At 45.4% G+C, this 12,725-nt stretch overlaps 1 protein-coding gene across 3 annotated transcripts in view; it reads right to left on the bottom strand.

Moving 5' to 3' along the window:
• Window positions 1-12,725, bottom strand: part of LOC115381379 (pre-B-cell leukemia transcription factor 1) — a 78,512-nt gene that overhangs the window by 20,280 nt on the left and 45,507 nt on the right. For all 3 annotated transcript variants that reach the window (XM_030082712.1, XM_030082711.1, XM_030082710.1), the window contains exon 3: window positions 4,616-4,860. In XM_030082712.1, coding sequence (XP_029938572.1) covers window positions 4,616-4,860 — 245 coding nt within the window. The remainder of the gene's footprint in view (window positions 1-4,615; window positions 4,861-12,725) is intronic.

The following is a 12,725-nucleotide window of genomic DNA, read 5'->3' as shown; positions in this document are numbered from 1 at the left end:
GCTTGGCCCCCCAAGCAGTTTCATTGCCTTTTGCCCCTCGCTCGGCCTCCAGATGTCCTTCATTGCCTTCAGCCTCTTGCTTGGCTCCAAGAGAAGCTTCATTGGCTTTGACCCCTTGCATGGCCCCCAGAGAAGCTTTGTTGCCTTTGGCCCCTTGCATTTCCCATATAACAGTTCTATTGCCTTTGGCCCTTTACTCAACCACCATAGCAGCTTTATTGCCTTTGGCCTCTTCCTTGGCGCCCTGAGCAGTTTCATTGCCTTTGGCCCCTTGCTCAGATCACAGACAGGCTTCATTGCCCTTGGGCCCTTGCTAGGCCCCCAGACATGTTTCATTAACTTTGGCCCTTGCTTGGCCCCCTGAGCGGTTTCACTACCTTTGGCCCCTTGCTCGACCCCCAAATGGGTTTCATTGCCTATGGCCCCTTGCGTGCCTTTGAGAGATGTTTCATTGCCTTTGGCCCCTTGTGTGGCCCTCAGAGAAGCTTCATTGCCGTTCGCCCTTTGCGTGGCCCCCAGAGCAGCTTCATTGCCTTTGGCCCCTTGCTCAGATCCCAGACAGGTTTCATTGCCTTTGGCCCCTTGCTCAGATCCCAGACAGGTTTCATTTCCTTTGGCCCCTTGCTCAGACCCCATACAGGCTTAATTTCCTTTGGCCCCTTGCTCAGATCCCAGACATACTTCATTGCCTTTGGGCCCTTGCTAGGCCCCAAGACAGGTTTCACCACCTTTAGCCCTTGCATGGCCCCCAGAGCAGCTTCATTGCCTTTGGCCCCTTGCTCAGATCCCAGACAGGTTTCATTGCCTTTGGCCCCTTGCTCAGATCCCAGACAGGTTTCATTCCTTTGGCCCCTTGCTCAGACCCCAGACAGGCTTCATTGCCTTTGGGCCCTTGCTAGGCCCCAAGACAGGTTTCACCACCTTTAGCCCTTGTGTGGCCCTCAGAGAAGCGTCATTGCCATTGGCCCCTTGCGTGGCCCCCACAGCAGCCTCATAGCCTTTGGCCCCTTGAACAGATCCCAGACAGGTTTCATTGCCTTTGGCCCTTGTTTGGCGCCCTGAGCAGTTTCATTGCCTTTGGCCCCTTGCTCGACCACCAAATGGGTTTCATTGGCTTTGGCCCCTTGCGTGGCCCCGAGAAAAGTTTCATTGCTTTGGCCCCTTGCACGGCCCCCGGAGCAGCTTCATTGCCTTTGGCCCTTTGCTCTGCCCCCAGAGGAGCTTTGCTGCCTTCAGCCCTGTGTTCAGCCACCAAATAGGTTTCCTTGCCTTTGGTACCGAGCTCAGTCTCCGGAGAGACTTTGGTGTCTTTGCTCTGCAGCAGCACCATGTTTTCGCCCATCTGCTCTCCCGATTCAGAAAATTTCCAGCGAGAATTTCTTTTCTGTTCAAACTTTGATCATTCCTTCTCATTTTTACATCTGAGTGTCTACAATACATTCCTTGAGGGACACTGTTCATGTTTTAACTTTGTGATTGCTTTAGTTTCATTGTTGTTATCTGTGTGAGTAATGCTGTTCTGGTGCTGCATTTATTTCTAGTTTTGACTAATTCCAAGGTTGACAATGTGTTTAGGTCGATTAATAAATGTCTATGGTCTGTTCATGTTATGGCTATGAGGCTATTGTCAATTATATATTTACAGAAGACATGAAATCCCTCAGCGTTTAAGTGAGGACAGAATTAATGACACAGTTACTACCTTCATCTAACTGTCAAACATGAAGTATTGACAGGTGTATGATGAAATATTAAAACTGAACAGAACTGAAGAACAGAAGTTCAGAACTGAACTTCTTTGAATAACTTCAATCAATTAATAGAGTTTGAGTGAAAATGCTTGATGGACACTTGATCCAGCATCCAGTCTGTCCTCAATTCCAACATGAAAAGAGGAAGTTGTGGGTTCTAGACCTGATTTTTGAATAATTAGACAATCCTGAAGATCTTTGTAAAAAGTTATAAACAAACCAATGCCAAAGCTCTGAGCTGTGGTGAGGCCAATATGTTGCTACAGCTGACAACTTTTTAGAATTTACACTACATTTTGAAAGCTACATTGACAATAATACAAAATGTATTAATTAGTAGGGATTAATAGTTTTGAGGTGTTTTGGACCTTGTCTCATCTGTACTTAACTAGTAACAGACGTAACTAGGAAAACAAGCAGTTTAATCGATGAGTGTTAGCTAGAATAATCAAAACTATCAACTGGTTGCTAAGGGAGAATCAAGATGTAATGCCATAAAAGGCAAGTGCTGAACGACATTGTTTGTAAATAATTTAAAGTTTGCAAAACAAAAACAAAACCAAACAAAAGACAGAACAAAAATCAGTTAAAATGGGTTAACAACTTTTTTTTATACACGTTAGCTTCTTGCCTATCTGAAGTCCAAAAAGTGAAGAAGCATTAGTAATTTAAATCAACAATAACTTGAAGCTCCAGCAGCTGCAAGCTTACTTCAGCCATTCTGTACAACACGCTGACTCACTGAAAGTTGAACAAAACTCCAGATGAGTTCTCGATTTGTCAATGCATGGTGTCAAACCTTAACTACAGGGTGCGTGGATTTCAAATCCACTCATGAAACAAATCAAAAAGCTTGACACCTTGGTTAATGTAGCTGTAGGCTGAGCTTTCTCATGAGGCCCATGCAGGTGTATATGAGTGCTGATATGTTTCATATTTAACTGAAATAGTGGTGGCAGTATGTTGAAAGGAATCAATGACAGCTGTGCCCCCCTCTCACATATACACTTTTTCACAGCGTAGCCAGCCCTGAGACACAAACATGGCGTGATGCTTCATTCACACCCCCACCCCACCCACCCCGTGTGACACCGGGCATGAATTTGCCTCAATAATACACCCCTGACTCCGGTGTCTCTGACTGTCTCCTCTTTCTTATTCCTGCTCCTCCTGTCGATCTCTCTCTGGATTCAGCCATGTCAGGCTTTTGTCTGTGTCTGTCTATCTGCATGTTCATCTGTCTCGCTCTCACTCATCTGAGAGGGGATGCGATCGTTGCTGCTACTGTTGTGAACGCATCGCTTATCGAGTTGCACCTCTCGCCCTCCTCCTCCTCCTCCACCACCATCACTGCAACTATCAAACTGATTTTCAAACCTGTGTTTGGGTAGCTCACAGAGTAAATGCAGAATTTAACGGAGCTGGAACTAAAGAGTTCAATTTGAGATGAACTGACACCGATACCAGTACCGGATCCAATACTGGTATCGGGTTTGTGTTGGACATTCTTTGATATTAATGAGAATGACAAAAGCAAGACTGTAAATCATGTTTGGCCAAAATATAAGGAGGAGAAAGATAATTGGTACAAGACCAGCAACTTAATCATCAGAGAACCTGCAGAGTTAGAACGACGTGGCTCATTAGTTTAACTGTTCAGCACGTAACTCTGAGCAGCGCCACATGCTACATGCTACATGCTAATGAGATTTGAGACTGTTGTGCCAATGATGCTAAATGTGATTAAAGTATGACTGATACATGAACAGTGAGCCGGGGCGGCAGCAGCATCTTGATCCCCCGGTCTAAAGTCTACTGCACCTGGGGGTTCATGGCAACGTTGTTGTTTGCATGTGGAGCATGAATTTGATTTTACCTGGTATCGGAGAGTAGGCAAAGTTTGATACTCATGCTTAAAAAAAAGGAATCACTGCATCACTAATTTCAATCGATCATTAGTCAACTGAGGCTTTGTTGTTTAATTCTGACTCAATCAGTAAAGATAGATGCAAGGTCTATTTTCTAGGATTTGGGGGGATTTTCATGACTCTACAGACTTAATGTTGGAAATTACACCTGCTCAATAATGAAGCACCTGGTCAAAATCCCTAAATCAGGGCTGTAACAAAACGAGGCAGTGATACTGGAGTCAACTCGCATGGTCAGTTGTGCAGTTCCATTTACTAATTACTGAAAAGCACAGCTCAACACTTTTCAGTGTGTCTTTATCTGGCGAAGGACAAACTGACTGAAAAGCTGAAAGTTGCGATTATGGGTCTTATCACGCCACACTTCAGTCTGCCTTAGCCATGTAGCATCAGCATGATGGGGTCAGATACAGTCTGCTAGCAGTAATCGAGGGAGTGAAACCCTGAATATGTACAAGTGGGTTCAAGACAGCAATCGGACTAGGGAAGTGGGTATGCGTGCCGCTGGCCTACTGGTGGATTGAAGACGATCCATTGGCTATTCAACAACTGATTTAGCCAAATGTTTACGTCACTTTTCCACCAGTGACTCGACCTTTAGGTAATAAGACGTGACATCAACAGAATAATGTTAATAATAGCAGCTTTGAGATGAAACATGAGATTGCCTGATTCCTCTCAGAGCTTAAAAACTTCACTTTTTTCTTTTGTCAGTAGATACAGATAAATTTACAGACAATTTCTTGCAATAGAGTTGACGAAGGCCAGTTATTACTTTTTTTTGTGTTGTTTAATGCGGTCTGAAGTTCCGTGATGAATCGGTAGTACATGTCATGTCAGTAATCTGGTGTGAACAGAAGTGTGTGTCCTGCAGGGGGCGTCTGAGGCGGTCCTGATGACGTGAGGCGTCCCGACCCGGGGCTCGGCGGTCCTCACCTGTTCGTACTTCTCCAGCTCCGTGTGGTAGATCTGTCTGATCTGGGACAGCTTGGCTCTGTAGTCGGAGTGCTCGGCCGAGTTGTCCGCCCCTGCGCCTCCCGAGGCGGCGGCCGCTGCGGCGGCGGCGGCCGACCCGCCGCCTTTCTCCGGTCCGGACACGCCCTCCGCCAGCAGCATGTTGTCTAGCCGCATGAGCTGCGGGTCCGGGGGCTCCTCCTCCTGGGCGCCGCGGATGCTCAGCACTGCGATGACAGGAGAAGGGCACAAAGGTCAGTCACAAAAGGTCACACCTGCGGCGGCGTGTTGTCGTAACAAGCTGTCAGCCGGGCAGTCGGGGGGTCGAGGCCGAGGAGGAGGAAGACACGCATGCACAGGATGGAGGGAGAGGTAAGAGCGCCGACAAATTAGGAGAAGGAGACGGACGGTTTCTGCAGAAGCACCACTCCAACCTGAAGCGGCTCCGCCTGGACCGCGGCGTAAATTAAAGGATTTAGATCTGAAGTCAGCTAAGAATCAAGCTAAAATTCACTTCATCAAGTTCAAATATTCCAGAGTTTTTTTAAAAGTATTACGGCTCCAACACACCAGATCACCAAGATCTGCACAAAGCCTGAAAACACACTGAAAAACCTCCACATCCACGCCACACTTATCTTTTCAGGTGTTTTATCTCTCTTTACAGACATCAATGATTTACGCTGTTACTGGCTTTTACAGGTGGTTACTGTTTCATACAGGTTTTTGTTATTTGGCTGTTTTTGATATTTTTTTCTTTACTCTTCTTTCAGGTGTTTATTTCACAAAATGCAATAAGAGATACACAGAAGAATTATGTGTTATGTGTCCACTAAATACTTCTAATGCTTTAAGACACAAAATAATGGAGGAATTATAAAAACACATAAAAAGACCTTTAAATGAAAATAATAAGAAGAAAAAGATACATTTCAGCTGGCAATACATTGCATGTAATTTTCTGAACTAATCCAGGAGTTATTTTGTCTTCAAAATGTCATAACATTTTAAAAATGTAGTTCAATTTGTAAAAATAGACCATAAATAAATTCAAATCAAGCTAAAAAGAGAGAGGAACATCTTAACAATGATGGAACGTCAGCATTTATTTCCACAGAAAACTCTCAGAAGATGGATTTATGACTGAAACATTTCTACTTTTTTTTCTTTTTAAACTTTTCCTTCTTCGAGTGTTTTTTCCAGCTGATGAATTTCCAGCCGACAGAGCCTTGACTACATTCATCATGATTATTTGTGTTCAGTTCGGAGAGAATGGAGGTCTTTCATGCAGGATTGAGCTGGACAGCCACCAAAAACATTGCAGGGTGGTTCAGAATAATCTGATGTGATGGGACAAATATGTGTTGTCCTGTACAATAAAGCAGACCGTATCAGGCGGCTGCATCTGGCCGCCACTAGAGGTCTCCCTCGACATTCTGTAGCGCCGCTGTGTCCCATCATCTCTTCTGAGGTGAAAAATACTGCTTGATCTCCCTCCTTCATCTGAGAGCCATCCATTTCAATATAAAAAGGCCGGCTCCTGGTTGTGGAGTGAAGCGCCGCGACAGAATCCAAATTGATCCCAGAGTGGACATCGAGGGCGCATCAGCGGCAGCTGGCGCCGCGGTTACTGGGAAAGGTGGTGGTGGCGGCGGTGGCGGGGGCGGGGTGGGGCGGCTCGACACGCGCTCTGTGACTCCACACCCCGGTGGGTGTCAACGGCCACTTGAGGAAGGCGCAGCTCATCATTTGTCTCCGAATGAGAGGAGACAGGCAGAGAGCACCTCATTAATTCAGAGACAATAAGAGCGCTTGGTGCATTAACCCCAGACTGCGGTCCGGGTTGGTCGGGCCCCGATTCCGGGGCAGTGGGGGGTCACCGGGGCTGAGAATGAAGCCGGCTGTAGTCCCACAGTCACCCCCACCCCCTCCATACCCCTGCTTCTGCCTTTAAGTAGACTGGAAATGCAAATACGCTAACTGTTGGCGAGTGGACAAGGTCAGGGGTTCAGGCCGCGGCGCGCGGCGTTCGGCGGGAGGTAGATTGAGCGAGGGAGGAGGGGGGGAAAGGGGGTCCCGGGGGACGGCGGGACTGTACCGACATCCGGTCTCATTAGCCGGATCCCCTCGTCACTCCGCTAACGTATGGAGGGGTTCAGCTCATCTCGGCGGCCATGTCAAAACCCGGCCGCACGCCAGAAACCCTAAACCCTGCTGTCCGCCTGAGTTAGCCGCTCGCTCGCCGCTCGCTCGCCGCTCGCTCGCCGTACAGAGAGGGTCTTTCTTCCTCTGCTTCCTCCCCTCCTACAGTTACCACCTCATAAATACCAGACTAAAGTGGGTGTTAAAATGAGAGCGCACCACAATATCCCATGGAAGAAAATGAGCCGCACTTTCTGGAAGTAATTTCCAGTTGGGAAAACAAGTCGGAGCGGAGCGCACTTAAAGAGGAAGAAAGACGACTGACAACGTGTGACCAAGTGCACAATAACAAGTTACATTGAATAAAAAAATCCTTTACGAGATTTATGGTTTAAGGTACCCTCCAGACAAGTTTGGCGCTCCATTACAAAAAAAAGACCTGGTTTTTCCGTAAAAACAGAAAAAGTTCAGTGAGCTGGCAATGCCTCGTCTCACACTGGAAAATATAGAATCCATGGAAATTATAAGGCTAAAGAGTGAGATCATCTGAAGTTGTTTGCCTTTTAAAATGCCAGAAAACAGTCAAAGTAATGTTAACTACTCTCTTTATATCCTAAAAGTGTCAAACAACTGCAGGCCTCCAACAGTTCGTTCAACTTATTCACAAAGACGAGGAACACAATCAGGAAGTACAACTGAAAATCTACACTACCGTATTTTTCTCAAAAACTATTGAAACATATTAAACAGTGGTGGAACTGCCTTTAATTCAATAGTCATTAAATTTGCATGGTATTTTCTTTCCAAACTGCTCATCAGAGGCTGAACGCTCCTCCAGAACCAAATGTACAAAACAAGAACGAAGCTTCTAGTTTTCCCATGAAGCACTAAAAACACCCACAGCTGTTACACATAAACAGTTTGGTCATTTTATTACTTGACTGGTTCAATTTTGTGCCAATGATATGCTGTAAATGCAAAATATATCAAAGTAAGTGAATTAAAGCTTAAAATAGTGTTGTTATTTATGCATGAAACATCTTTGAGTAACACTTTTGTGACGATGTAGATGCAGTAATAAATGTTTGTGAACGAACCCCCAACACGCAATGAAAGAGTGGCGTTTTCACGTCAACGAAGTTTCAATGTTAAGTTGGTGAGACGGTACAGCGAGTCACTCCTGTGTTCAGGTTCAGTACGAGAAGAGAAGAAGAATCAGGAGCTTTCGCAAACGGATGGATCGGTCAAAGAGAAACGATGGCGGAAGCAACAGATACCCAACAGCCTGGACGGCAAATGGGAGAAAAATATATGTAGTGGCAGTATCTCTGGAGGAAAGAGGGTTTTAGATACAGTGGTTATTATCGGGAAATCAGCAGAACGCCGCCATGCAACTGTACGAAGAGAAGTTCTTCTCTGATGTTTCAGGCAAAGTGATCCGGGGCCAGATGTCTTCCCCTGGACTCATAAAGTGTCTAGACTGTCAAGTGAAAAGGGAACATAAAAATTCCCAGAGTCTACAGAAAAAAGAAAAAAAAAAAGAAAAGAAGAAGCAATCCACGTCTGCCAAGTTTCAGCGTTTGCGCTCGAGAAGTGTTTATTTCACTTGGCGTGAAGCTCCGTTAGCATCGAAGCTAGAAGAGAGCCTGTTGCAAAGAAGGTCATTTCTTAGGAGATCTCTTGGAAAGGAACCAGGAAAACACACACACACACACACACACACACACACACACACACACACACACACACACACACACACACACACACACACGCTGACATTTTTTTTTAACTCAAGATAACAAAAGGTCAGGGATGGATGGAAAGCAAACGACGACGACGGTTAACCAAAATAATTGATAATTAGAGGAACTCCACGACACCCTCCCCAGACGAGGGCTGTTGACACGTCTATCGCCCCTTCCGTTAATAAGCGGCGCGCTGCGTCCCCTCCTCGTACGGCGGGATCCCGGCTCGGCTCTGGCTGCTGATCCAGCCGTCTCGGAGAGCATCTGTCAAGAGGGACCCAGGAAGGGAACAATGCATTACGCCATGTTGGCTGTGTACTGTCATCCCTCATTGACAGCACACTGTCACACTTACACAGCGTCCTCCGAGCTGGAAACAAGCTAAGTAGCTGCCTGCCTATAGCATCGGCTCCATCCCGGCGCCTCTTGTCGTTCAATCTGGTAGGAAAAGCCCCCGATCCCACACTGGATCCCACGTGAACTAAAACAACAAATGCAATCAGCTCTTCCAGACAATCTTTTGTCGCACGGCACCTTTCATAGGAAAAAAAAAAAATGACACAACGGCTCCCAACGATGATTTATTTATACCACACTGAACTGAAAGCCCATAATTAAAACCATGGAGGGATTATCTCAAACAAATAAAATTAATAAAGAAAAGAAATGAGGGATAATGTGCCGCCATAAAATAGGCTTTGCTGTGGGTCATAATTACACGACTCAGTGAGGGCCACTTTATTGGTTAATGGCAGCCTAATTGATTCATCCTAATGTTTGTCGAGCCTTGGGTCTGCTGGGCACTCCCTGTCCAATAGCGCTGCTGAACTTACTTAGCCACCCGCAGACAAACACTGAACGTTCTCCCAGGGATAAACAATCCTGTGTGTGTGTGTGTGTGTGTGTGTGTGTGTGTAAGAGAGAGAAACAGAGAGAGAGAGAGAGAGATTTGGCCTCACTCCCCCCTCCGTGAACACACATTCTGCTGTATGGCTCTAATGGATGCCTTTTCCCACATGGAGGCGTTCCAGAGATGGCTTGTTGTCAGACGACAACCCCCCCACTCCTCGCTGTTGACAAGCAATTTTCACAAGGACGCATACGTCGGGGGTTTATTGCTTCATTTTATGCGTTATTAAAAAGAAAAAAAACAAACAAACAAACATGCGTTTTGCTTTCAGCTTTCTGACTTTACCGAAGACGCCCAGGTGGGGAAAAATATTTGTAGAGCAGCTCACGGACAGAATGTCACCGGGCGAGAGAGAAAGCTAAGTGGAGGAGGACACAGATGACATTCCTTTCACCTCCCAATATCTGGCCTTTTACAAATCAAATCAATATTTAGTAGAAGCCCGGGACGATTTGCTGGCGGAGCGGTGGAGGCTCTAACGGTCGGATCATTTGTTTGGGAGTACATATTTCATTTCCACAACCAACGAAGGGGGTTGGGAATATCATGCTTGATTTACACTGGTATTTGGGAATGTAAGGGGGAGGACGTTCCCGACTTTGTTTCTTATTTTGAGTGTAACGTTCTGCGTTCCTCTTATATGTGGTCACTTGAGAAGCTCAGTTTTGTATGAAGACGGTTCGGCTACCAGAGTATTGATTAAAGGAATCACAGCAGAGATGCAGCGTTACAGAGAAAGCTCTGACTTTACTTTCCAGATCTGGAACAATAACTTGCATTGTTTGTGGCCTTCAAAAATACTTTCCACAGGAAATCAATGTTTAGGCCTCCTACTTGTATTTCTCTTTATCAAGTTCTTTGCAGATGACACAACTTTGAAAAGTAACTAAGTACATTAGAGCCTGGTAGTCAGGCTGCAGGATATTGTCAGACATCCTCTGAAGTTAGCAACAAGCTAGCCTCATTTACCACAAGATGGTGTGACACGTCACTTTAGTGCAATGTATGAGAAGCGGTGAGTGAAGAAATGGGCTTTAACTAATACCACAATGTGAAAACACTACAGAGTTTTACTGAGGACGAACTGGATGCTCTGGTGGATCACCTCAGCCACATACCCTTATAATGGATTATATCGTATTGAAAAAAATCTGAACAAATGTCACAAGTGTTTTTTTAACAGTGAATATAAAATCTGTAGCTGGCCTGAGAATGAGTTTTCTGCCATAACTGGAATTAACTGTGTCAAAACAAAAGTGAGTTAGCGCCCTGAGCACCGTAACTAGCGTTTTTATTTATTTTTTCAGACAGAGATCCTATCGCTGAGGTCCATCAGAGATTGGCACATAATCTCACCGTACTTGATAGGAGTTCATAAATGTGGGAAATATCAACATTGACAGGAAGCACAAGCAAGATTCAGGTCTAAAAATACACTTTGGGTCTGTGACAATATTTGGAAATTGTATCAAGAGCTTGTCAAGGGGATTAAGATTTCTTCCAGGACACTGCTCGCGTCTTCAGAAATTATTCTTTTGGTCTTTTTTTCTTCTTCAGGGTATCACAGTTTCAAACTCAACAGAAGTGCAGCCCGCCACGCTCTGCAGTCCAGATACCTCATCCTATCAGATTAACAGAGGCAAATGGCAGGCTGTCAAAAACCATTACCATATGTAATCCCCGTCTCGATTCCGAAGGCGTGTCGACAGGGACCGTTGGCATGGCAGCCCGTCATGGCGATGGGTGTGATTGGGGTGGTGGTGTCGGGGGGCCCTGATGTTTAATTAATGACGCTGGGCTGTTCTGTCACGGTGAGACGGACGGGGAAACACAGAGGCCTCTGACAGAGCCTGGACGCCTGGGCTGGACCCGGTGGAGACCTTTGGAGGGACCCTCCGCTCCGCGCCCTCGTGTTGTAATGTGATCCGCGGCGTTGCGTCACCGGCGGCAGCGTCGGGGAGAGCCGGCCAGGAGTGACACTCGATGCCGGTCAGGTGACAGCAGCATGCCCGGGCAGATCAGCAGCCGCCTGCTCTGACATTTCTGAGAGCTCTTTGACGAGAAGGACTTCAGACCCAGTGATGTTTTCATCAGAGCGCTCGGCTACACGCTCCTCTTTATTTCACCTCCGTAGAGTCAGTCCGTGTCCTCTGCTGTAGATAAAAGCCTGTTACTGCATGGCAGAGGCTCATTGCTGTGATAATATGATTTAGTATGAATCCAAAGTTCTTAGTTAATGGTTTACTGCTTTTACATTTTCTTGTCTCTTGTTTCTAATTTTCGCCAGTTGTATCTGCGGCATTGGTTTGGTCATCACATGAGTCTGCAGGTAATATTACAGAAGCTGAGCAGTTTGTTGACTGTGTTATTTTTGGTAATTTTTTCCTTGATTTTGTGCTGGTGACTCAGCAGTGTGGCCACAGGGAGCAAGAGTATTGAAATATGAACTTAGTTCGTATTGATATTGAGCAGCGCTAATTGTTATGCTGTTCTTAAAATTAGGGTAATGAAGTAGAATTCTTGGCTTTTTTATTTTCAAAATTTTGGTCAAAACAGGGAGAAAATTATTATTCTAGACTTTATATGGTGGTCCAGCCTAGCACCTCCTGAGCGGACACACTAACTCCTGCTTCCTCTGCGGAAGGCAACACGCTCTGCTAACACACTTCTCTACACAGTAACATCTCAGCTCAGTTTCCGGTCACGGCAGCTGAACACCTTCGACTGAACTGATGTGAGTTTTGTAATTTTTAATTAATCTTTTCCGTTGAATCTAAACTCATTGTTAGTGTAATCCCACCACCGAGCTGAATCAGAAAGTTTTATCATTAAAGTTACCGAGAAACTGTAAGAGGAAATAGTTTGGTTTTAATTGTGAAGACAGCAGACGCTGGCAGCCTTAAATCATCTTATTACTTTACAGCAATTACTTCCTTATAAAAGCACGATAATTGAGCTAAAATAATCCCAGATCTGCAATAGAGCCGCGTTGACCTGCAGTGCTGCAAACTGCTGAGCAGAGGCAGTTTACCGTCTGCAGCAATCGTGCAAACATTAACAGTGAGAATTATCAGTGCTCAGATATGCAATGGCTTTATTATATTAGCTTGATATTTGCTCAAAACACTGACTCAAACTTCATTAAGACGTTGCATAAAACACTATTCTATAAACTCTAAAAATTCTTCAAAAGCATCAAACTCCCAGCTCATTTCAGCGTAGCTTTCATAATCTTTCAGTAGCTTATTTTTTCTGCTGTGACATGACGAACCTGGCTTCTACCCGATTAAAAAAA

This window comes from Salarias fasciatus, chromosome 23 (genome assembly GCF_902148845.1).
Source record: "Salarias fasciatus chromosome 23, fSalaFa1.1, whole genome shotgun sequence".
Taxonomy (NCBI): domain Eukaryota; kingdom Metazoa; phylum Chordata; class Actinopteri; order Blenniiformes; family Blenniidae; genus Salarias; species Salarias fasciatus.
The sequence above is the reverse complement of the archived record's forward strand: the minus strand, read 5'-3'. Positions and strand labels throughout refer to the sequence as shown.